This window comes from Rhipicephalus sanguineus, chromosome 2, assembly GCF_013339695.2.
Source record: "Rhipicephalus sanguineus isolate Rsan-2018 chromosome 2, BIME_Rsan_1.4, whole genome shotgun sequence".
In the NCBI taxonomy this organism is placed as follows: Eukaryota; Metazoa; Arthropoda; class Arachnida; order Ixodida; family Ixodidae; genus Rhipicephalus; species Rhipicephalus sanguineus.
Window position 1 is genome coordinate 85,039,376 of NC_051177.1, and position 23,149 is coordinate 85,062,524.

The window sequence follows — 23,149 nt, forward strand, 5'->3', positions numbered from 1 at the left end:
ATAATGCCAAGGAAAGTACAGGGGATGTTATTTGTTGCAATTAGGATATAAATGTGAAGAAAGTGAAGTGGACGAAAAGATAACCTGCCGCCGGCAGGGACCGAACCTGCGACCTTCGAATAACGCGTCCGATGCTCTACCACTGAGCTACGGCGGCGGTCATCCTCCCGCGCCCACTTTATGGGGTATATATGTGAATTTAAACCTACGAGTGTTAGCGCCAATCGCAGCCATGGCGGCGAGTGTGGAACACTCTTTTTCTGCCTGTTGGCGTCACGTAGCACGTGATCTTTTTATGAACTGGCAGCTGACCAATAATCCCTCGCATACTACCTGAAGGCATCAAGTCTGCCAGAACGAGACCCTCGCTGTGAATGAATGAAATAAGATTACTTTTAGGGGCTCGTTTTTCATTGTTAGACACAAATATAATGAGAACTAACAGACAATAATGCCAAGGAAAGTACAGGGGATGTTATTCGTAGCAATTAGGATCGCCGCGTCGCGACTACGTTTTAAAAAAAACAGCAACGCGATTATATACATAAAAAAAGAAACTGAACCCCCTCCCCCCCCCCCCCCCCCCCCCCCCTCCCAATGTCTGGTAACCGACTTATGCAACACCAGTCAGAACCTTTTTGACGCATCCGGTAGATCCGGGTGTCGCACATCAAAACATTTGAATAAGTGAACCATGAGCGACGTACGAGTCGGCGCTGGGCGCAATATTCAATAATTTTTAACGAAACGGTGATAGCTCTTTTTTTACTTTTACATCGTTCCCGGGAAGTAGGACGGGCGAGCTTGCCCAGAGGCGGTATTTTTGGTCATTTCAAATTAACCCATTGCATATCTGGGCATATAGAATGAAAAGACTTAATAGTGTACGCGATTATTATCCCCTTCTCATTACCTACGTAAATTCCTTGCAGTTTCTTTCCCATACTGCTGCCAGCTAAAATCCGCTACTTTCAAGTAATAATAATTTCTGGCATTTCACATGCCAAAACCACAATATCACTATCGGGCACATCGTAGTGGGGAACTCGGGATTGATTTCGACCACCTAGGGCTTTTTAATATGCCCCTTAATCAAGGCACACAGGTGTTCTTTGCATGTCGCCCCATCAAAATGCGGCCGCCCACTTCCCAAGGCTAGTATGGCGACATGTTACGTGCTAAGCCATTGGCTAAGCTACCACAGTGTGTTGCCTACATTTGAGTTCATAGTGCACATTTTATTTACTTATATTACTGTCGATGCTTTTTGTTCACATTGCCTCTATGCATTTTTGTATGTCTACCCGTACGCAGTGGGGCCTGTAAGACACTTTTATAATATCCTCCACAGTCGGTCGAGTTCCCCCTTTTGCAGCACGTAACTGTTCTGTGTGCACTGTAAGAGGATAGGAGGAGACTGGTGCTTTCATGAACGTCGGTCATAAACGCCAACAAGGCAACAAGAGGTGAAGCTCCCGACTTCCATGCCACTCCTGTATAAATAACACGCAGTGATACACATTGTCATGTGAAAGCATACAGAGCTCAAAGCATGTTTACAATGCATTTACACTATGTCCGAGCGCAGACAAGATGGCCGAGAGCGCACCAGTCTTGAAATGCCTCGTCTTCCTCGCCGCCACTCTTTGTCCTTCAGTATCAAATATAGTAATGTAGCAACATGTATTTCTCTCAACATGCGCGCAAAGCTTTGCTTGGGAGTTTTATTACTCCCGAAGCTGTCACTCACCTTTTGATGGCGCACAATGAATCTCACACAATGTATTGCTCTTTTGTTTTATAAGCTTCATTCACGTTCCTTCATTTTTATTTTACAATGCATACTTTATATAAAACAAGGCTTGCAATATTTTTTTCTTCACAACAGATGAGGTGCTATGAAAGTGCGTAAATTTTCGACGTACTTCTATACAATTCATTATGCTCCTTTTAGCTTCTGCACAATAAGGAAAAAAGCAGCTACATTCAAATATGAGAACACTAAACAGATCTCTGTAGGTGCTTACCAGGACACTAGACATGGCACAAAACACATGCGCCCCATTCTCATCTCCTTCTGGCACCGTTATTCTGCACAGTAATTTAAATATGTTAAGCACTAAAGCGGGCATAATTTGCCATGGAATCGCTGTAATCTGTCTTGAAGACTCTTCAAACACATTCTTTTGCTTTCCATAATGCTAAGAATTCTTGTAATGACTCCCCAGCAGTCTAGAGGCCTGCATGCAGCTGGCCTAGAGGTCCTAGACATGTCCCACGCGCAGAAACACTAGCTCTGTTGCACAGAAGGCATGGTTACGCAAGAGTATTCTTGCACAATACATTTACACAGAGTTTCTAAGGAACTGCGAAGGCGTGCTGGAAGACACCATCACAGTTTGCAAAACCTCCCAGCAGAGGTTGGGCACACGAGGCTTCTCTGGAAGTGCTAGATGCTGCCGGTGATGGTGTGAAAGCTTGTTCTCTGTAGTTGATGCCGTCCATACATGTGCCACTCGCTTCAGCAGCTTCTCACGAGACGTGACCTTGGCCCTGACTGGCACCTTTTGACCCGTGGTGGCTTTGGGACGGAAAAGGGTAAGGTCGCGATGGTGGCGGATAGCTGGCCGACGGAGATGGGTAGGACGGCCGTTGGCGCCAGTGCTGCGGCTGTGGCTGCTGGGCGACACTGAGGTGTGGTCGTGGCCGCTCCGGGGGCAAGGCTGCTGCCGATGTTCTGGGCAGATAGCCCACGGGGTAAGGGAAGCCCTTCATGCCTTCCAGGAGGTCTGGCTTGTAGTAAGGGGGCCCCCCTGCATTGCTGGGTGGCTCTCCTTGCTCCAAAGTGCGCTTGAAGGCCTCCATGAAACCGTACGAAGGAGTCAGCCGCAGCGATGTGCTGGACGCTACTGTTCGGGGAAGCTGTGGTGTCTGGGCCTTGGGCGGGCAGCTTCCTGGTTCCAGCTTAACACTGCTGCTCTCCAGGTGGCGAGAGCTGGTTGTTGGGACGCTCACCTCATTTCCCGAACTGGGGAAGTTGCCCAGGCTAGCGGTAATTATGCGGTCAAGCATCTGCGAAGCGAGGAAGGGCTTTGGGGGACTGCTGCGAGGCGGCCGCGCATCGGCCGACGGAGGCCTTCCAGGTGACTGCAGGATGACTGAAGTGGGAACAGAGGTAGCTGTGGGAGCTGGCGATGACACTACAGGTGGTGCTGGTGCAGGTGACGGTGTGGAGGATGGAGGTGGTGGGGCAGGCGTGACAGAGAGCGGTGTAGAGACAGGTGTGGGCGTTGATACAGAGGATGTGGGAGCGGCTGATGCCGATGGTGATGAGGAAATGGTCAATGGCATGGACGGTGTACCAGGGCTCTCTCTACCAGTGTCAATGTGGCTAGACATCTTGCGGAGTGCTGTTCCAGGGAGGTGTGACGCCTTGCGAGGGTTTAACCTGGGATACAAAAGCAAGAAAAGAAAAGAAAGTCCAAATTACACACACACACTTTAGCAGTGCTGCTCTATTACTGCCACATATGAATCAATCAAGATCACTTTACACAATGCACCTGTCTGCTAGAGGCCTCTAATGCAAGTTTTTTGTGATAACATTAAAAAACTGCATCAGCCTCCTCCAATACCTTGCAATATTTTATTATAGAACATTCAAAAAGAAAAAAATGGCAAAGCGATGCGCATGCAGAGCCACCCAATATATTTGTCACCTCCAAACTGCAGCATAGGCTTAAGGCACTCAACATGCTCAGTCAGGTTTGAGTATGCTTTGGGTATTAATTACGCATGCTGGCCAACAAGGGGTGAAGGCAACTCATTCTGACGCTCACCACGTACCTTAAACTCCTACATACCAGATCGGCCTAACACAAGACGCAGAAAGATGTCCTTGAACAGCACCATTCTTTTTTAACAAAACGTAACACACCATAATGCGGAACATTCTTCAGCGATAACAGACACGGTAAAGCTAATGCTATATTTAGGCAGTAGACTGGGTACCTCAATGTGCGCATGGTCATACCTTTGAGAGTGGCGCACAACATATACTTGTACCTCGCCAGAAGCTACATTGTTTGCACCACTACTCTTGTTTCCTGCCAAGCTGCGATTCTTTTACACATATAACCTGCAAAAACATTTATGACAGATGTGGGGCGCACAAATACAGGCGTAGCTTCACAACCAAATGTGGAACTCACTTCAATGAAGCCAGAGATAAATGTGGAATTCCATTGTAAGCATATAATCCTCACATGCTCATATAGATGAGAAACACATTTGCTTTGTTGTGTGCACAGTGTTATGGGATGATATTCTGCAAGGGTCCACTAAGGGGACTGTCAATTTCAGCATGCACTGAATGGATAGAACCAAAGGGCAGGTGATGGCAACTGGTGCTAGTCCACCAGCTCTCCAGTTAGCATGTGCTGGAATGGACAATCCACTTAAGAGGACTCCTGCAGAATGACCCCCCCCCCCCCCATTTGTTTGGACTGCATACCATACTCGCATAAGATAAAAGACAGGTGCCTACTTTAGCCTACCATTATCAAGTTGCCAGCCAGTTCTAGCAAGTGTATGCCTTTTTCTGAACATTGAGATCGCATTAATGGAAAGAAGGAAAAAAAGGGAAAGCTGCCCAAGTTGCAGACTGCTGCGACTAAAAAATGGTGGTGGCTTCAACAGAAATAAATCTAACGCCTGTGCCATCTCCATACAGCAAGCTTTCAAAGCTTCAATACAGTTACAAGCGAACTGCTACACTGCAGTTTGCTTGTTCACAAAACCTGAACTCGTACAGACAGGCCTTCAATTGCCACGAAGCCAGGCTGTTTCTGGCGCTTTGGTCTTGGCATACAATTGTGCTGGGCTGCTTTTACAAAAGAACATAAGCTTTGTAGGCAGCTATTTGCAAAAGTGACGATTAACAGCTTAGGCTTACTAATTTGGCATGTTCCTACTTTTTAATATAAAAATTTATTTGTATTGCCACAAGTATAAGATCAGCTGGTATTGTTCCTGGCAGGCTTGTATGTGCCGCTGTTGGAAAGATGATGAGGACGAGCTCACAACAAAGATGATGAAGCTGTATTGCCAGTGATCGGACCAGCCTGATGCTCCGTTGTACTGCCAGTTACAGGTTTTCGTTACAATATAATGTGACATTACTGGTGGAGGCACTGGGTGGCAGTCTATGCAAAAGATCCCGTCACCAACAGCAATGCCTTGGAAGAACCAGCCAACCTTTGGCGCAGTCGGAGGCAATTACGCCTACCACCTCAATTCGGCCCTCTTCCAGAACGCTCCAGAAACATGGCAAGCGTGACAATGGCAAGCCAGACTGAGCAGACCACGGCCTTGCGTGCTCCATGGCTTTTCAACGCCCTGCGAACCCCCAAGGCCCTTCCATGGGGACGCTTTCGAAGACGCTGAGGACTGGCTGGACCAATACGATTGAGTCGGCATCGCCAATGAACAGGACGATCATCGAAAGCTCCGGTATGTCTACTACTACCTGGAGGATTCAGCGCGCATTTGGTTTGAGCACCATAAAGCTGCCTTGACAACTTGGCTGGAGTTTTGTACTCAGCTGCGGAACACGTATGAAAGTCCCGACTGGAAAGAACAAGTAGAATGTCTCCTCAATTCCAGGAATCAAAGACCAAACAAAACCGTTGCCATGTTCGTTGAGGAGGTGTCTCAACACCATATGGATATTTATTAGGCATTGTAATGTCTAGCTATTTCCATGTATGAGTGAATTTTATTACACTGTTTAAGCAACACAGTATCTCACAAAATGCTGAGAGACATCTCACAATTTTCCAGTTTATTTGCAGCTTTGCTACCTATTTTTCAGAACATGTCAGCTTAGTACAGACATGAGGCAAGGCCTGATACAGCAGGCTTTGAAAGCTTCAATACAGTTGCAAATGGATAAACCAATGCAACAATGACCTAAGTTAAAAGGAACACTAAAGGAAGCAATGAATTATTGATTACTATTACCCAAATACCTTTCTACAGTATCAAACGCATCAATCTTGCTGTGGGAATACATTTGGTAATCCAGAAAAGCCATATAAAGGAGACAGAAGGTGACACCACCTTTAAATTCCTCACACCAGCTCATCCTGATGCCAAAAGTTCTGAGAGTTTTGCTAGAGCACATCCCATTCCTTATAGTCAAAGATGGACTACATTGTACTTGGAACAAGTCCAAGAATGAATATGGTAAACTTGTAGAACATTTACTGAGCCAATGAAACCTAAATAAGAAAAAAGTTCTTTGATATTCACAATGTCATGACAATGTATTGGTGCTGGGGTTTTTGGCAGTACTGCCAGACAGCAAGCCTTCTCTGCGGCTGTTGCAGAAATGGCTTGTATCGCATGCAGGCGTAATGAGTTATGATGTGGCTGAGAGACTTGCTGGATGCCTTAGAATTACGCCCAAGACAAAGGCCCCTAGAGACCTCCAACGTTTTCTAAAACAAGCTGTGTGGAGTAATTTCTATTCTTTATGTTCCCCACATCACCAGCCCTGTGTGACAAAAAGGCTGAACAGGACAGAAGCCTTCCTGCTTCATGGCTATAAATGAAACTCTGCATTGCCAACATGTGTGAAATGCAAGGCTTGCACTGATACTGAACACTATTCATTGGGATGTACTGGACTCGTTGGAAAGTGCAAATGTTTGTTTGATGCACTCCCAAAGTGCAAGCAATGCCAGAGTGAATGAAATAAGTGTTTTCATGTGCACATCGGACATTTGGAAGGGTGGCTTGCCAACGCCGCCCCAAGTATTTTAGTCATGCATTAACCTGCGTGCAATGTGCCTCTGAATGGTGACAAATTTGCCTGCATTTTCCTAAATGGATGCACATTGCAAGCACGTCTCTCAAGGCTAGATCTACCTGCAGTCTTTTCTCCTTTAGGTCATCTCAGTGAAAAATTTTTAAAAGATAAGCATTGACCTTTACTTTCTTTTCTTATAGTTAACCTATTATCACAATGTATCAAATAGTCTTTGAAGAACAATTTATCAGTCTAGACGGATTCACTGTTTCTCTTTAGTGTTCCTTTAAGAACAGGCTGAACTGTACAAGAATATATTCTGAGGAAAGATTCAACACCTGGCAAGCCTGAAATGTAATTGTCTATTTAGCATTGCAAGCTGTAGGAGCAGGATGCAAGCATTACACTCCTACCATGAAAATTCAGCGTCGATTTCTTCATGAGAAATTTTTGCACAGGTCAAAGCTGCAACCTGCAGCTGAGCGAATATGGCACCAAACAAGGCACCACATTGCTTCTGCAATGTTGCAGTTTTTCTGAAGAATGCAACACCCACTGGCCCCACATAAAATGCTTCTTCTAAGTTAGTTACCCATAGCTGTGTTTAGCCCAATTGGTTCCATATATAGTGTCCAAAGACTACTAATGAAACGATAGCTGTTTGCTAGGAAATTGTGATAACCAAGATGCAGTCAAGGCACATCCCACAGCACGATGTGCTGATGTTCTATGCTATTGTCGTGCAACAGTGAAAGCCAGGCAGCTCTTTCACAGTGGCAATGTCGGAACTGCCTGTCTTTTGCACTGCATGGAACTACGAGCAACACAAGGCAAGCATGCCATGCACAGTGACGGCTCGTCGCTTCCATTCTGGCATGACAGTTGCAGGCACCATGCTCAATCCTTTTTTCCTTCATAAATTAGGGACGTAATACTAGATGTCCAAATAAAAAAAGGATGGCCCGAGAGAAATGCAGTGCTAGTAATAGTTTCTCACCAAGTCTTTGTGTCTGCTGTCCTTTAAGCATACAACGGAGGGAGGGGGGGAGCAGTGAGCGTTGCAGCACACTCATTAATACGGCCAAGCACGTGAGCTGCCCAATAGTGCTTGCCATGGAAATGAGCTTGCGCTGCAGCTGTGCCTATATAAATCAGCTAGATACAGAAAATGGCGAAGGTAAGAATTTATACCAAGGGTGTCCACAATGGGGTGCAAGGTATTATAGTTAAAGTGAGACAAGGTAACCAGAGGAAAACAATATCAGATTTAGCAAAGCGCTGCAGAAAGTTTTATTCAATCTAAAAACCTCTCTTTTCTGTCCCGTTCTTATCTGTACTCATTTCATTCCAAAAATTACGTCAAATCAAACATTCTTATTAGCCCTTTCCCTCTGTTTATATTTCAGTGTTTGTTATACACAAAAAAAGCTAGCAAAATGGTTGGTGATATCTTCAGGACTAACAAGCTGTCTCGGACATTTATTTGCCAAGCTCCAGGAGTAGTCACGTGCATCGTATTGAACCGATAATTAAAGGTGCATTTAAGGATATTAAAACACTGAAACAACATCTGACGAAACAGGAGCATCTAATATGTCAAGAGGAGTGCTTTGAAACCAAGGTTAATATCACAGCCATGATAAATTCACTACCCAGCAAGATCCTGCATGGCCCGGATAAGAAGGAAGGGTTCCATCCAAAGCAACCGCCCAGGCATATTTATAGACATGCCATACTACAGCAGCTTGTAAAGAGCATGTTCAACCTTTGTTTTAGAAACAGAGTTTTATGGTAATTTTTCTTGAATGCAAGAGAACCTTTACCAAATATGCAAACTTGTCATGGTGAACTAGGTCTAGAAAGCACTAATTCTCAAAATAAATAAATAAATAAATAAATAACCAAGCTGAAGAACATCTGTAGCATTGGCTCAGAATGCACAAGACTTTACAACTGAGACTGAAAACAAACAAACAAACAATATTTGTTACTACTGTCAAGTACATCAACTCTGTTTTATAGCTTCCACTTGTATTGCAAAAGGTTATGCCCCCCAAGCATGGTTCTGTGCAAAATTAATCTAATACAGAGCTGTTAGAGGCAAGGCAATGTGAACTTGGTGGTTCCACTTCACAAGTAAAGACTTAAGGTTAAACAAAGGAACTAACCAAGTGGTTAGTCACAAGAGCAGCAGTAGGTGAGCTGCGACAACATTCCTATAATTTTTACTGGGTTTCTTCCCCATGTAAACGATGTCGCAAAATTTGTCTATTTTGATATGCACATACTACTGAGAAAGCTTTCGATGGCTGTTGCCATGAAAGTATGTGCGAGAAAATTTAGCGCAACAAAGATTTTCTTTTTCTAGAATTTTATCGGTACTGTATCATTAACTAGACATTTCACTTGACACTGTAGAACATTATGTTCCGGCACGTTTGCTTTCAAAAATTAAGAAGCCTCAACACTGATCTGGAACAAGACGTACCTGCAGAATAATTTGTTGCCTTCAGTCTGCTTACACTTGCAGCAGTTAGCTGTGCTATAGTTTCTAAACCTCGTAACTTCTGTCTGTTTCTAACAATTCTGTAAATCTCTCTCCCCTCGTTTATTCTTCACTGTTATTCCTTTTAAGCTGAATGTCGTGTTAAATAATCTCCCAACAAAGCCACACTATCTGTTTACCTTTTTGTCATTCAATTCACACCAAAATTTAAGAAGACCACTTGTATCGCAAGCCATATTATGAGCAAATCACTCGCAGCTGATGCTTTTTAACCTACGTGTGCATATGGAACAACCAAAAAGCTTGGTAATGAACTCTGTCACCATGAAGTTTTCATGAAAAGGCATAGCTGGAGGTGAACCTACATACAGGTCGGGCTGAGCAGACATCTACAAGCTCACAAGTGCTGCCACGGCAAGAAAAAAAGAAACGTTCACGAGATTGCCTCTACAGCACGGCACTTTCATTACGTGCAAACCTGCAAACATTTCTAAAGACACTGCGAACACAACACAGGGGATGGCATGCACCATTAGACACAGCACATAAGCAGAAGCAAACTTTTGTAACAATGGACACTGACAAGCAGCGCAACATTCTTAGTTATTGAAACATTTAGCTAATTTAAAGGAAATTAGGGGGAATAAGCTTGCTCAATGCAAGTGCCTGGTCCTGCCACGGAGAATGGTGCAGGTACAGTCAAAATTTATTTTTTCAACACACAATCTTGCAAGAGCTTGGAAACATATTTGCAAAAGTAATTTATTTTTCATAGAACTTAATGCGGAATTCATAAGAGTTGTAGAACAAGCCCAATTTTGAAAAGTCTACAAAAAGTTTGAGGGAGTTGGTGGGTTATGCATGTGGTGCTACAAATGTTTAACCTAAGTGCTACAGCACTACGGATTAGGAAGTTCCTGGTGCTGCATCATTCTGCACCACTTAAGTGTGGTATTGAGTATATGCATGTTTTATATGCCACAGATTTGTTTTGTCATACTAAAAGAATTGTGCAATTAATTTATCTAACTTTTCAAACTCTTTCAGATTGATTTGATACATGAAGACAACTTTGAACTATACTGGTTGCTTCAAAAAGAGCAATGCAGCTATATTCAAATCGATCTATGTCTTTCAGATGTAGCTAAAACATTTCCCAGCCTCATTTTTCTCTTTTTAGTTCCTGAAATGCTTTTGTTCACATTTTAGAGTAAAATACTAAACCTGTCATATTTCACGTGGCAATGGCCCAATGTATGAAGACAATTTTGAGTATGACATCAAGGAATGTTATATGCACCCATGCAGTTAAACTTCTGTTTGAAGTTTGATAAAAAATGTGCGGGGTGCAGGTGGGAAGAAGGAGAATTTTTCTTTCACAATGTGTTTGCAGGTTACAGTATAACTGGGCAGGGATTCCCATATATAAATAAATAAATTCATAAAAGATGCTAACTGTTGCAGACTGCCGAAAAAATTTTATTTTGCACAAACCAGAATTAGCTGCAGCAGACTGACCAAAGCATTTTATTTCAGACAAAGCAGTATAAAACGTCAACACCAAATATAGTAAAAGCGCATTAAAAGCAATAACAAGCACAAGCGCATGCGATTTTCAGCTCGTCAGAGCGACCCCCTTTTCCAGCCTTTGCAAAAAGCACTCACGTGAGATGGCCGTGGATCTGCCGGCTCTCACGGAAGAGGGTCTTGGCAGTCACGGGACTGTTCGCGGGCCACAGCGGGCACACTTCCGTGTCCAGAAAACGACGCAGGTACTCTTCTGCCGACTGGGTGCGTATCTTGGAGAGCTCGTAGCAGCGCAGTTTTATTCGCACAACCTCACACAAGGCCTCGCGGAGGCGGCCGTCGCCGAGGCCCTCCCCGGCGTCCAGGGCCTCTTTCAGTCTCCTCAGCGGCTCGCCAAGCCTCCCGTCTTCTTGGTCGAGGCGTAGCTTCTTGGCCCGCTTGAGCAGCGTCTCCTTGGTGCAGGGCAGAAAGTTGGCAAGGTGCGCATACACCAGCTGCCGCTGTCCGGGCCCCAGCTCGCGCGCCCTCAGTTCCACGCTTAGCAGCAGCTGGTTCACGTGGCCCCGGAAGAACTTGCACTTGCCCTCAGTCGAGCGCAACGCCGCGGCACGTTTGAGACGCCGCACCTCGTTTTCCAGTTCGACGGGGAGGTTGTCGGGAAGGCGTGGACACGGCACTTCGGAGGACAAGATAGGGCCGACGGGGTCGTCCCCGGTGCTGGCACCCCCACTGCTGCTGCTGCTACTCGCGACCTCTTCTTCCACCACGGTGGCGCCGCCCCCGCGGACCACGGATTCGATGGCCTCGGCGATGCCGCTGTTTGCAGTGGCGAGAGGGTCGCGAATGAGCTTTGGCCGCCCGCGAGGCCTGGGCCCTCGCCGAGCGCCTCCCTCGCGGGGGCCCCTCTTGACCTGTCGCGGCCGAGCCTCTCCTTGGAAGTCTTCGGAGTCCGAGCCGGACGGTGTCCGGAACTCCAGCTCTCCCGTGTTGATGTAGAAACCGCCGTGTTTTGTCGTCAACGTTGAGGGCACCAGCTCGTCGTACTGTTTGTTTGAGAAAAGAGGGTGCGGGCTTTTGTTATCTGGTGCTAGGCATGCCATGTGACACACGTAGTTTCAATATGGCTGGAATTCCAGCTGGCATAAATGCCTAAACTTATTGGCAATAGCGCCAGCTGGGTCGGCTGGTTGTTTTGAGGACATCTGATGTAGCCCCTCAATGAAAATGACACTGCACATTATTTTAATAAATCTGTTACTTCTCAGCAGAACAATAAAGTTTTTAGAACATTGGCGAGGAAAATAAGAAAGCTATGCAAAACCTTGAGCAATGCAAATGTAAATTTTCTTCCTATGCTCACATTTTGAAAACGAGTCCAAATTAATTTGTCATCTTACTGCTAAATCAAATTTGTTTTGCTACTAATGACTGCTTAAAAGACTTGACTGCCATTAGCAACAGAAATGCACTGCCTATTCTTGCTAAAATTTTTCCATATGCAGAAATTGTCCACCACAGACATAGAGCGGTAATAATTCTCAGTTTGTAACAATTCTTTTATTAATTACCCTCTATCACGTCTGTTAGCCCATTTATGTCGTCTTGATTAGTAACTGTGGTTCTACTCTCGTTTATCTAATGTAACTCTCCTCAGCTTCCTTGTACTTCTCATACTTGCTGCTACCACAACCCCTCAACAGGGCTGTAGTTAGCGCAAATATTAGTGAACCTATGTGCAGTGTCTTTACTACTTACCACTCTAGTTCTTGGCATTCAGCAATACAATATTTGACTTTATGGTACAGCAATTAAACTTCCAGGCGTCAGTCGTACATTCCACTTCAATAAATCGTATGATGAAAAGTTAAATAATAAAATGTTTTTCAAGACTGTCAAGGCAATATATTTGCAAACTCAGCTATACCAGCTTGCTTCTAAATGCTTCAATGAAAATGCATGTCCCCTGCATGCCAGCTGCTAGAGCGAGGTGCAGTTGTTTCTGGTTATAAAGCAGCTGTGATTATGGAAAATGAAAATTAAACTGGGTCTGCAGATACAGCAATCACGAAACTGTGGAATCACCTATATTCAGCACAGCAGCACAAAATGCAATGCCTCCCTTTCAGAATGATACGTGCAGCATGTGGAAAAATGGCTATCGTGAATGAATGCTTTTTTTTTTATAATGATGAAAATGAATTTTGACACAAACACAGGAGATATGCCAAATAATGCGTAAAGAACTTGTCAAAAATAAGTAGAGATATGGCACTACTCACAGCACAGTACCAAGAATTTGTGTAAATACACAAAATTCATTATAAGCAGGGCTATTACTGCAGAATACAGAAAAAATAAAGAATGTACCACAGAGTTCGCCATGACTATCACTACACTTTTTCACCATGGGCACGTTTCTAACTTATCCTTCATAACAGTACGCCTAATACAGGTGCCGCACAATGCGCTTTCGATCCCAATCGAGCCCAATTGGGACCGAATTTATATAACACTGGCTTATCCACACAAACTGCAGAAGGAAGCCAATCAAACTGGATCGGGCTCGATTGCGATTGGAAGTGCGTAATGACACCACGGTAAGCACACTTGCACATCCAAGCTTTCTTGTGCACATTACGCAATTACACGTTTGATGATTGAAACATGGCCATTGGTCGTTTCGCTCTTTTCTCTGCTACGCTCAGTTCGTCTCTCCTCCTCGCAGCGTGCTCCTCCTCACCATGCGAGAAGGAAGAGCAGGGAGCATGCGTATATCTGCTGTGGGCAAACAGGTTCTTGCAGCTGCCGACATGACCCGATGCGGGTGGTGACGTCGCAACTAACAGTGGGGAGATCGAAAGGCCCAGAGAGGAGCACGGGATTGTTTTTCGATTTCGTGGCGTACCCGCTGCTTGTAGCATTGTCTTGTTTGGAATCGTTGGTCGTGACGGCATTGTGAACTCAACGCGCGTGTTTACTGGAAACCGTAAAATATCGGAGGTCATTTAGGAGCCCTCTAATCGCAATCGGCAGAGCACCGTGCGACACCAGTATTGCACTGCCTTTCCCTGCATAGCTTACTCACCGCTTCTCCGTTATCAATAAAAGGGTCCGTCTCGTCGTAGCCCATTCCTCGGTCAACGTAGTCCTCCCAGGCGACCCTGCCCTTGCGCCTCTTCTTCCCGTGTTTTGATCCCTGCAGTAAAAAAAAACGAAAAAAGATTCACTCACTCCCCGCACGAGGCGCAGAGCCTGGCGATGACTCACATATTTCTCCTCAAACTTCCGCGCAATTTCCCGCACATTGTCATCGTCGTTTTCTCCAAACGGGTCATCCTTGTCAGCATCCGGAGGCTGGAAAAGGGCACAACATATGTAAATGTCTGCAACAATGCCCACTCCATACGCTTACGACCAAGCACAGAGAGCACTTGAAAAAAATCAAAGTAAAAATTGCATGTCATCACAAAAATCACTACTGCACATACAGCTCTTGAATGCAAGAGAAGTATAAAACACAATTTAAAAAAAAAGGGGAGGGGGAACTCATAATCCCGGTGCTGTACCATGGGCAGCGGTGGACAGCAATTACTTTTCAAAATCTTAGGTTTTCTAGTGTGCACCCTAAAGATAAACATTTTTACATTTCACTGCAATCAGAATGTAGTTGACATGGATGCAAATTGTCCAACTGTTGATGTGAATTGTTAAATGCACAGTAAACAATGACAGAAACTCAACATAGTGCCAATAGTGCCTGATACAGAGTGGAACACTTGATTTTCCTTTGAAGTCATTAATCTTTTTTTTCAAGTGACGTAATCGACAAAGTTTCGTAAAGAAGTTTCGTAAAACACTGCGACTACAAAGCAATACGGGATTAGTAAGTTTGGGACATTTGCTGGAATAGCAATTTCAACACTAAATAAGCAGTCCTATCAGTACTTATCTCACGAATTTGTCCTGAATTCGTAGCTTGTGCAAGATGTCGCCAAACGTTCCCTTGCCATTTAAGAGACCGCCTTTCCCATGTATAATATATATGTCATTTCTGAAGGGGATCTGGTGTCAAAATTTGAGAAACATAACGATGCTGACCTCCATAATGACTGAAATCTGGGTGCCGATTCTGGAATATAGATTTTGTTCTACGATTACGTTTCCACAGGTGGTGACCACATGGGGTGCCTCACGAAAAAAAAAAAAGAAAATGCTTGAGACCAGACCCATCTCAGTAGCTTACCGCAACAAACTGTTCTTAATAGCAATCGGTGAGCAAATAATGAGATTGCAATTTAGCGAAGTCACAAAACTTTATTGCTGGTGGAGCCGTGGGCCGCATGCGGCCCGCGTGTTTGAGACCCCTGTTTTAGAGCATAAACACAACACCACATCCCACTAAATGAGCTTTCCAGTGTCACTCTTTGGAACAGGAATCGCCGTACAAATTGGAAAAAAAAATCACGGACAAACAAATAAATAACATACATATCACATACTGAGAGGAGAAAGGGGCGATTGCATAAAGAGCGACACAACAGATGAAGTAGAAAGGAAGGAAACATGTCATCTGAGATGGTGCATTATGTGAATTCTTCACCTTGCCATCTGCAAGAAGAAAAACCATAACATACGAGAAAATTATGATCTTTCATTTCCAGTTTTATACGATCCGGCTAGCTCAGCACAAAGATTATGCACTTCAAGGAAAGAAACATAGGAAGAGAGAGTAAATCACGATAAACACTACGCTTACCACAGATGCAGAAAAAAAAAAAATACTGCACAGCCGTCATAGTTAATTTGCTGCCTTTGTTGACAGCTCTATGCAAAAGTTTTAACTTCCATGCGACAGGTGCAAACAGTTGAAATGATTTCCGCATTCATGGAGCTTTGAAAAAAAGAATAAAAAAAAAAGAAAATGCATGTTTGTATTCTACACGCACCTAGCTAACCTATGCTGTTTCTTGGTCATGAGTGGCTTCAGTGTCACCGGCCGCAGATGACGGTCCGTGGGCAAAAAAAAATAATAAAAAAAGGAAAGAAAGAAATAATCACGTTTGTCACTTTTCGCTAGAAGTGGTCCGTATCGACCGCGATTATTATTATTATTATTTAAGGCTTGACCGCGAATACCCACAAGTTCTTCGATTTTCAGTAATTATCCGTTAGAACAATACATCTAAGGCAAATAAACTAAACAGCAAAAACTGGCGCCGAACGCCACCTACAGCCATTTATTTATCTCCCCTGTACTCATCTCGATCAAAGAGAATCGACCAGGCCATAAAGCAATTATAAAATAAAAAGAAAATTAGGGGTGCTGAGTGCCAAAACCACGATGATTGAGTCACGCCGCACTGGAGGGACCCCGGGATTCATTTCCACCAACCGAGGTTCCATAATGTGGTACCTACACGAGCACTTTTTATTAACGGAGGAAGGGCAATTTTAAGGGCTCGTTTTTCTTTGCTAGACACAACATTAATTAGAACTAACAGACATGAAAGCCGAGGAAAATATAGGGGATGATATTTTCGTAGTAATTATGATGCAAATGTGAAGAAAGTAAAGTAGACGAAAAGACAACTTGCCGCTGATAACTGAAATAATAACTTTGCATTTGGACCCCGTCGAAATGCGGCCGCCGTGAACGGAGGTCGAACCCGAGACCTCGTGCTCAGCAGCGCAACGCCACAGCCGCTCTAAAAAAAAGAGTACAAACAAAGCAGATGGTTTGCGAACACGCCCTGCAGCTAATAAAAAGCGGAGCGAGTTTCCGCCGCAACTAAAGGGAAAAAAAAGGGAAAAAAAAATGGAGAAGGAAACAACCAAGGCGTCAAAGAGAAAAATGAGGGGGGGGGGGATCGGTGCGATTGACTATCGCATTAAGTACCTCAGCGAACGGCAAATTTCCACGACAGTCGCTAAAGGCAACACTAGCACTGCATTGAATAACGTGAGGAGCAAAGAAAAAAAAAAGGACATAAGAAAAGCTTATAAAAACGTATTTCCTAAGTTGTTGCAAATAACCATCGAACACACAACGCAAGGGAGCCTGAACATCAACTGAACACTAGCAAAACAAAGGCGCTACATAAACAAAACAGGAGCGAGAAACGATCCAGCGGCTCATACGGCTTAATTTTTTCCGTTTAAATAACCCGTCGATAACGACCGTCACCAAGAGAAAGAGAGTTCGTAGTTCCGGGTGAAAATCGCACCTTGATCACTGAGCGCGTGAGCGGCCGATAAGTGGCAGCGAAAAAGAAAAGAAAGAAAGAAGAAATGGCGCACTCCAAGACTGACACCATTTCGCTGACCTTTCACCGTTAAACAGGCTTGCACGAACTTTCCAGTGTTATCTTTCCTAACTGCTACCAACGCGCACAAAATGTAATTGCAGACACAATGCATCACTGGCTACTCAGCAAGTCGCGTCCTACGGTTATAGTGTATGCACGCTGGAAAATGATGCATTATTATTCGGTTTTGTTGTCCGGCAGACCAAGCAAAAGTGATAAGCACTCAATAAAAACACGACCTTGTTATAGCTTAATCATCACCATCGTAACTACCAGCCAGCGCAAACTCGGAGAAAGTTTTTTTGTGAATGACGTGAACCCAGTTCTGCCAAAACTGTCACGAGAGTAGTGACTGACACGACTACCCTGCACGAGATTTTTTTTTTCTTTCTTCGTGGCGGCATACGCCTCGGCTCGAGTGTCCTTGCTCAATGCCTCAACTGTGCTTCAACAAAACAGTTGAGGCTCAATGCCTCAACAAAACAGTTACACGGGTATAACCTTTCCTAGACACAGTAAACACCCACATCTAACAAAATCAAACAAAAGGAAAAGACGGGCCACACCAGGCAGGGCGCATTTTCACACTTTTTTGTGACCTACAACAAAACGCCACCATGGGCAGACCCTTGACAAGCAATTACAATGCCACCATAACCAGGATTCGTTCACCATAAAAAGCCACGAGAGGCGCCCGTGAAAACCGCTAGCGTGTTAACGAAAGTCCCAACAGAAAGGCAAAACAAATAACCAGCTCAGAAAATTGGGCAAAACGTAACCCAGTTCTATTTCCGCGACAGCTCTGTGTGTAACGTCCCCGTCGCCACCACAGCACGCGACATATTGTTTTGTCCGCCGGTAATACCCTTTCTTTTGACCGTGCACTGCGGTGGTCCCGTCCTAAAAGGGCAACGGTGAAAATCGTTTCCGATAAGTAAACAGAAAAAGGAAATTACTGATGGCCCACGCCTCGAGTTACAGCGCGATGTCACGAGCAAAACGAGCCTTACCCGTGAGGATTTCAACAGGTCACTGTAGGAGTACTCGGGGCACGAGTCCGCTTCCTGGCCACTCGACACTAGCGAGAGCTGAAACCGCCTTGTTGGGCACACCTCGGCGCGTTTTTGCTTGGCTGGTGCTTGGTGGGCCGCTGCTGTCTCGAGCTTGATGCGCCTCGGTTCAGCCATAGCAGCGGCAGCACATCAGTCGCTCCGCGGCCCCAGGGAACTTGATCAGCTCCCGCCACCCGTATCAAAGCACGCCGCGAACATCGCACAGCGCCATTTTAGATCACCGGTTTCCTATCCAGTCTCTCTCCTACGCGTCTCGCTGGTGGCGACTAATCGCTATGGGACATGCTGGACGCTCCTCACTGCTACACACGGTCATGACGCGCAACTCTGCTGCTGCACTTTCGCACGCACGGTGGACACTTCGGCGAACGACGTGACGGCCATCGCGCACAACTCGTGGGGCACGAAATCCTTGCGTGTTCTCGGAAGGCCCCTTCGTCGTCAATCTTACGAACTTGCTTTCATCCCACACTGTTCAGCGCCCGAGCCGAGTGTTTACAGTGTTTGCGCGGTTTTTCGGTCCGCGGGACCGCACAAATCTCTTGTTGTATTTGTTGGGTAACAGACGCCATTGGCGCCCTCGTCGAATGCGATAAAAAGTGGGCGTGTCTTACCGTAGCTAATTATGAAACAGCCAACACAATCTGTTAGCAAGCTAGTTTTGTCACAGTTAAATCATTTTGTTAGTTTGTTGTTATCGCGTATTCTTTTATGACGTTTTCCGAACCAGCGAACGAATTAGAATAGCATTTGTGTAAAACAATCAAATCATTATAACGCTAAAACAGGGCATAGTTATGCCTTGTAAGAAGCTTGCGTAATCTAAAAAGCTAGCAACGAATTACATAAAGCTTTATTATTACAATTCGCTCGTTCTTCTCACTGTTTTACGTTTTCGTCGCGCCGAAATTATCGTTGTCGATCATGCGGCCTCTGGCGACTCGCTCAATATTTGCCGCCAATTTTTTTTTCTGTCGCGAAGTTTTGGTTTCTTTTGGTGTTTTGTAGTTTCGTAAGAACACATTGAGCTGAGACAAGCCAAGCGGAGCTCGCCAGTGGCGTGGTTTGGTCGGTTCGGTTGCTGTGCGATTGCTTGCCAATGAGAACTTGCTTTCAGTATATTTTCCATGCGATAACGCAGCCGATTTATCGTTTTTGACGAACAACGTAATTGTCGAAAGCTGAGGCATCAATGAAAAGGAAACATTGCGTGCTCTAACTGACTACAGCTGAACCGCGCTCGATCATAGCGACGGCTCGGCGCCAGTGCGTGTGTGTTTTCAGAGCTGGTTCCCCGAAGCATTCAACATTACGTCCAAGGAAGGCAGCTCGTGGGATGTAGCACTGAATCAGGCCGCTGTAGAGGCCTTGTATTCAGCTGCTTACATCGAAGACTACCTCGACTGCGTGGAAAATCTACCCGATGATGTACAGAGAAACCTCAGCCAGCTCAGGGAGCTGGACGTCAAGTACCAAGGTACGTTAGAATTTTTTTATTTTGCTGTCGCGGCGCAAATTTGTATCACTTTGCCACATACTGACGCATGGATGCTATCGCGGTTCACTTTACTGAGAGGACAGGTTCGCTGTGAACTCGTGATGTGCACATGATTGGCCAAGAACCAGCCGAACATCGCACGAAAAAGGCAGGTCTTTCTAGTACTGTCACAAGTATCGTATAGAACACGCCGTATACTAACGTAATTTGTCAGCGGATGCCCGGTAGTTAGTGAGTTCGCGTGTGTGTTCTGTTGGACATTACTAAATTCGCGGAATCTTTCATTTGGCAGTACGCTACAAACTCCTTGCTTTCGTTTGCAGTGTGTACCGCTAGCTGAGTTTTTTTTTTCGTTTTATTTTTTTGCGTCATTACGTGTCGAGTTGAGCTCATCGCTACCTACTTGGAGAACAGACTGACATCTCAGCCTTATTCTAACAATTTCAGTTTATTTGCTCCCCTTCCCCCATTTTTCTTTCTTTTCTGCACCAGGCAATAGATACACCTGTTGTGCATTTCGTCTGACAGCTGCAAAAGTCTGAAATTTTCTGTTTGCGCTTGCCAAAGCACCGAAAGTAGCGATTTACCATCATGCGCTGTACAACTGTGTTCCTGCTAATGCTACGATATTATAAGTTATCAACACAATGCATTGGCAGGCTAGTTGGTGTGAATGAATAGTGCTTTTTTTAGCACAGAAACAACACCACAAGACGGAACAAGGTGCCTTGTCCTGCAACAGTTCCTCTAAATGTTCCTTTAACAGTCGCACTACAGTCTTTTTCTGTGCATTTCAATATGCACTGTTTAGCATGTTTACCAGAACTAAAATAGTTCAGTAGCAAATGTCCGCAACTGTTTTGTGCAAGTACTAGGAAACTGCAAGGACAGGGAAGGTTTTGTACCATTTTCGCTTAGTTGAGCGGAAGAGAACGGAGCTGCCAAGTGTCACATTTGAACGATTTTGAACACTTTGTTCATAACGTCCCGTTATATCACCGTTACAAACAGATAGATGAATAGCTGAGCTGTAGTAATCTGCATGCGGCCAGTCTTTTTCTGTCCAGATGTCAGTGTACTAGCTGCAAAGAACTCCTCCTTGGCAGAGTATAGGTGAACTCTGTTACGTCGACACTGTTTGAGTTCTTCGGCCATGACTGGTCCTTGCACCACAAAACGTCGTGTAACATTGAAGTTTGTTGCAACGAAAACAGCTTGGTATATCCACTATTCATAGTAAGCATGTATTCGTTACATGCTTGTATCTGCAAGAAACGTTTAGCTTAGTTTCATTATATTGAGGTTCGACCATACCATCAGCAGAGCCAAGTTCACACCTTTTTCTTTTGTGTGCAGAAGTGCTGGCGGAGCTGGAGCAGCAGAAAGGCTTGCTGGGCAGGCGCGACCTGGATGTGGGGCGCAAAAAGGTGATGCTACAGATCCAGCACTCGCTCATCAAGTCCCAGGAGCTCGGTGATGACAAGCTGCAGTTGCTGCAGCAGATCCAGGACCTGATCGAGAACAAGGTGCGCCAGCTCGACCAGGACTATCGCAACCTTGACCATGAACCCGAGACGCGAGAGGCCAAGCGGTCACGCCGCCAGCGAGGTCACGACGACGAGCAGACGCCTGCGCCGCACCCCACGTGTGGCCGGCGGCAGCCAAAGAAGAAGCGGCGGCGAGGAGCCTCGAACTCGGGTGGCCACCAGCAAGGGCATCAACAAGCACACCAGCAGGGTCACCAACAGAGGGGCGGCGGCGGCGTGCCGTCGCCTGCCGAGCCGCCTATCGATCCCGACGAGCCCACATACTGCCTCTGCGAGCAGGTCTCCTTCGGAGAAATGATCTGCTGTGACAATGAGGAGTGCAGTATTGAATGGTTCCACTTCTCATGTGTCATGCTCACCACAAAGCCCAAGGGCCGGTGGTACTGCCCCCGGTGTCGGGGCGACCGCAGCAACCAGATGAAGCCCAAGGGAAGCTAGCCACCCGCCCCCGTTCTGCTGCACAAGTGCGACAAAGTCAATTTACTGATGGCACTCAATAAATGTACCTCTGATTTCGTCTGCACATGTAGTGTTGTCACTCAAAGGCCAACTGCAACAGAATACAGGACATTGTAGGAAGTCTAATTTTGCCTAGCCGTACAAGTTGAAGCAGCCCCTGTGCAAAATTTTTCATTTGAAATAGAAATGTATGTCTGTGAAAGCGAGCAAAACCATTAGTGAACTGAATCAAAAAGAAATTCTACCATATTTCTGCGTCGCAGAAATAACACTGAACTGCTATCGCTGAGATACAAAACGACTAATCAATTTCTAAACCTTGGAAATGAAGTAGCGCCTAAAATATTTTGAAAATCTCTGGTTATGTGTTAAATATATCTTTTACTTGTCTGCGTTCTATGAGCCAGTTGTCAAGTATGCTGTGCCTGATGCCACTCTATTTCACATCAAATGCCACCTCTGCACCTAATGGCTCCTTCCAAATTGAGACAAGTGCAGCAACCACCAAGCTCCTTTGTTTGTTGTAGGTGTTGAAGTTTACTAAACAAACATGCAATTTGCCATGGTATGTTTGTTATTGAAATAATGGCAATGCCACATTGTGGAAATGGAATGGTAGCCATTGACGCTACTCTACTGAGAGAAGCATCCCAAGAGAAAACCCTGACAATAACTCTGGCTTCAAATGTGTATTTCGCATCCTTAGGCCAGACACTCTACATTTGTCATGATATTGTATCCTCCTTCTCCTTATGCAATGCCCTGATTCTGAAAACCAGCTCCGAGCAGCTAGTGCTGCACATTTCATTTCACTCTTGGGTCATGTGCAACAGGTGAGCACATAAGGGACAAACACAGAAAAAATGTACAGACTGATGTGTGTCTTTTGAGTGTTTGTCCCTTTTTCTAAGCACTGTGGTCTACTGTATGTTCACTGGAGTTTACTTTGGCAATACATACTCAGGCAGTAGCAAACCATAGACAGCTCAGCGACAATGTTGCCATCCTTCACAGTGAATGAATGAAGGGAATTTTTGAGGCCTTGCTTCTTTGTTTGGCACAACCTTAATGAAAACCAGCAGATAATGAAGCGATAAGGGACGTTAATTGTGCTGTTTTAAGTGTATTGTAATTTCTTCACATCTATATCACAATTGTTACAATACACTTAAAAACAGTACAATAACGTCCCCTATACCAACCCTGGCTTCATTATCTGCTGGTTTCATTAAAGGGGTGGTGCCACCAAATTTGTAGCTTGCGTGTTCGTTGCTGTAAGCTTTCCCTATATCTCCAGGAAGCATGATGCACACACCAAGATTCATGTATTCTTGCTAAATAATTTAATATCAGCTTTTGATGGGAACAACTTTCGGTTTCGGCAGAGTTTCGGTTTCTGGGCGCCGAGGTTGAGCAGTGATAT

At 45.0% G+C, this 23,149-nt stretch overlaps 2 protein-coding genes across 2 annotated transcripts; one reads left to right on the forward strand and one right to left on the reverse strand.

Moving 5' to 3' along the window:
• Nucleotides 1-1,791: 1,791 nt before the first annotated feature.
• Nucleotides 1,792-18,784, reverse strand: LOC119383272 (ubinuclein-2). The gene is made up of 5 exons (XM_037651337.2): nt 18,160-18,784; nt 14,112-14,198; nt 13,930-14,040; nt 10,983-11,887; nt 1,792-3,448 (listed from the first exon to the last, which is right to left on the reverse strand). The coding sequence occupies exons 1-5, from the start codon at nt 18,334-18,336 to the stop codon at nt 2,533-2,535; spliced, it is 2,196 nt and encodes a 731-aa protein (XP_037507265.1). The 5' UTR covers nt 18,337-18,784; the 3' UTR covers nt 1,792-2,532.
• Nucleotides 18,785-19,455: 671 nt separating this feature from the next.
• On the forward strand, nt 19,456-21,788 carry LOC119383278 (inhibitor of growth protein 1; the record flags this gene model as incomplete). Its single annotated transcript, XM_037651345.2, has 2 exons — nt 19,456-19,699; nt 21,077-21,788. Coding segments are annotated over 2 exons (873 nt in total), but the record flags the coding sequence as incomplete, so codon positions are not given.
• Between the last annotated feature and the right edge of the window lie 1,361 nt (nt 21,789-23,149).

Bases quoted from the DNA above. Each gene is read 5' to 3' on its own strand.
- LOC119383272 (XM_037651337.2), bottom strand. From the start codon at position 18,336: ATGGCTGAACCGAGGCGCATCAAGCTCGAGACAGCAGCGGCCCACCAA. The intron at 14,041-14,111 runs GTGAGTCATCGC...TTTTTACTGCAG, and splicing joins GGAAGTTTGAGGAGAAATAT to GGATCAAAACACGGGAAGAA. The intron at 3,449-10,982 runs GTGAGTGCTTTT...TTTGTATCCCAG, and splicing joins CAGATCCACGGCCATCTCAC to GTTAAACCCTCGCAAGGCGT.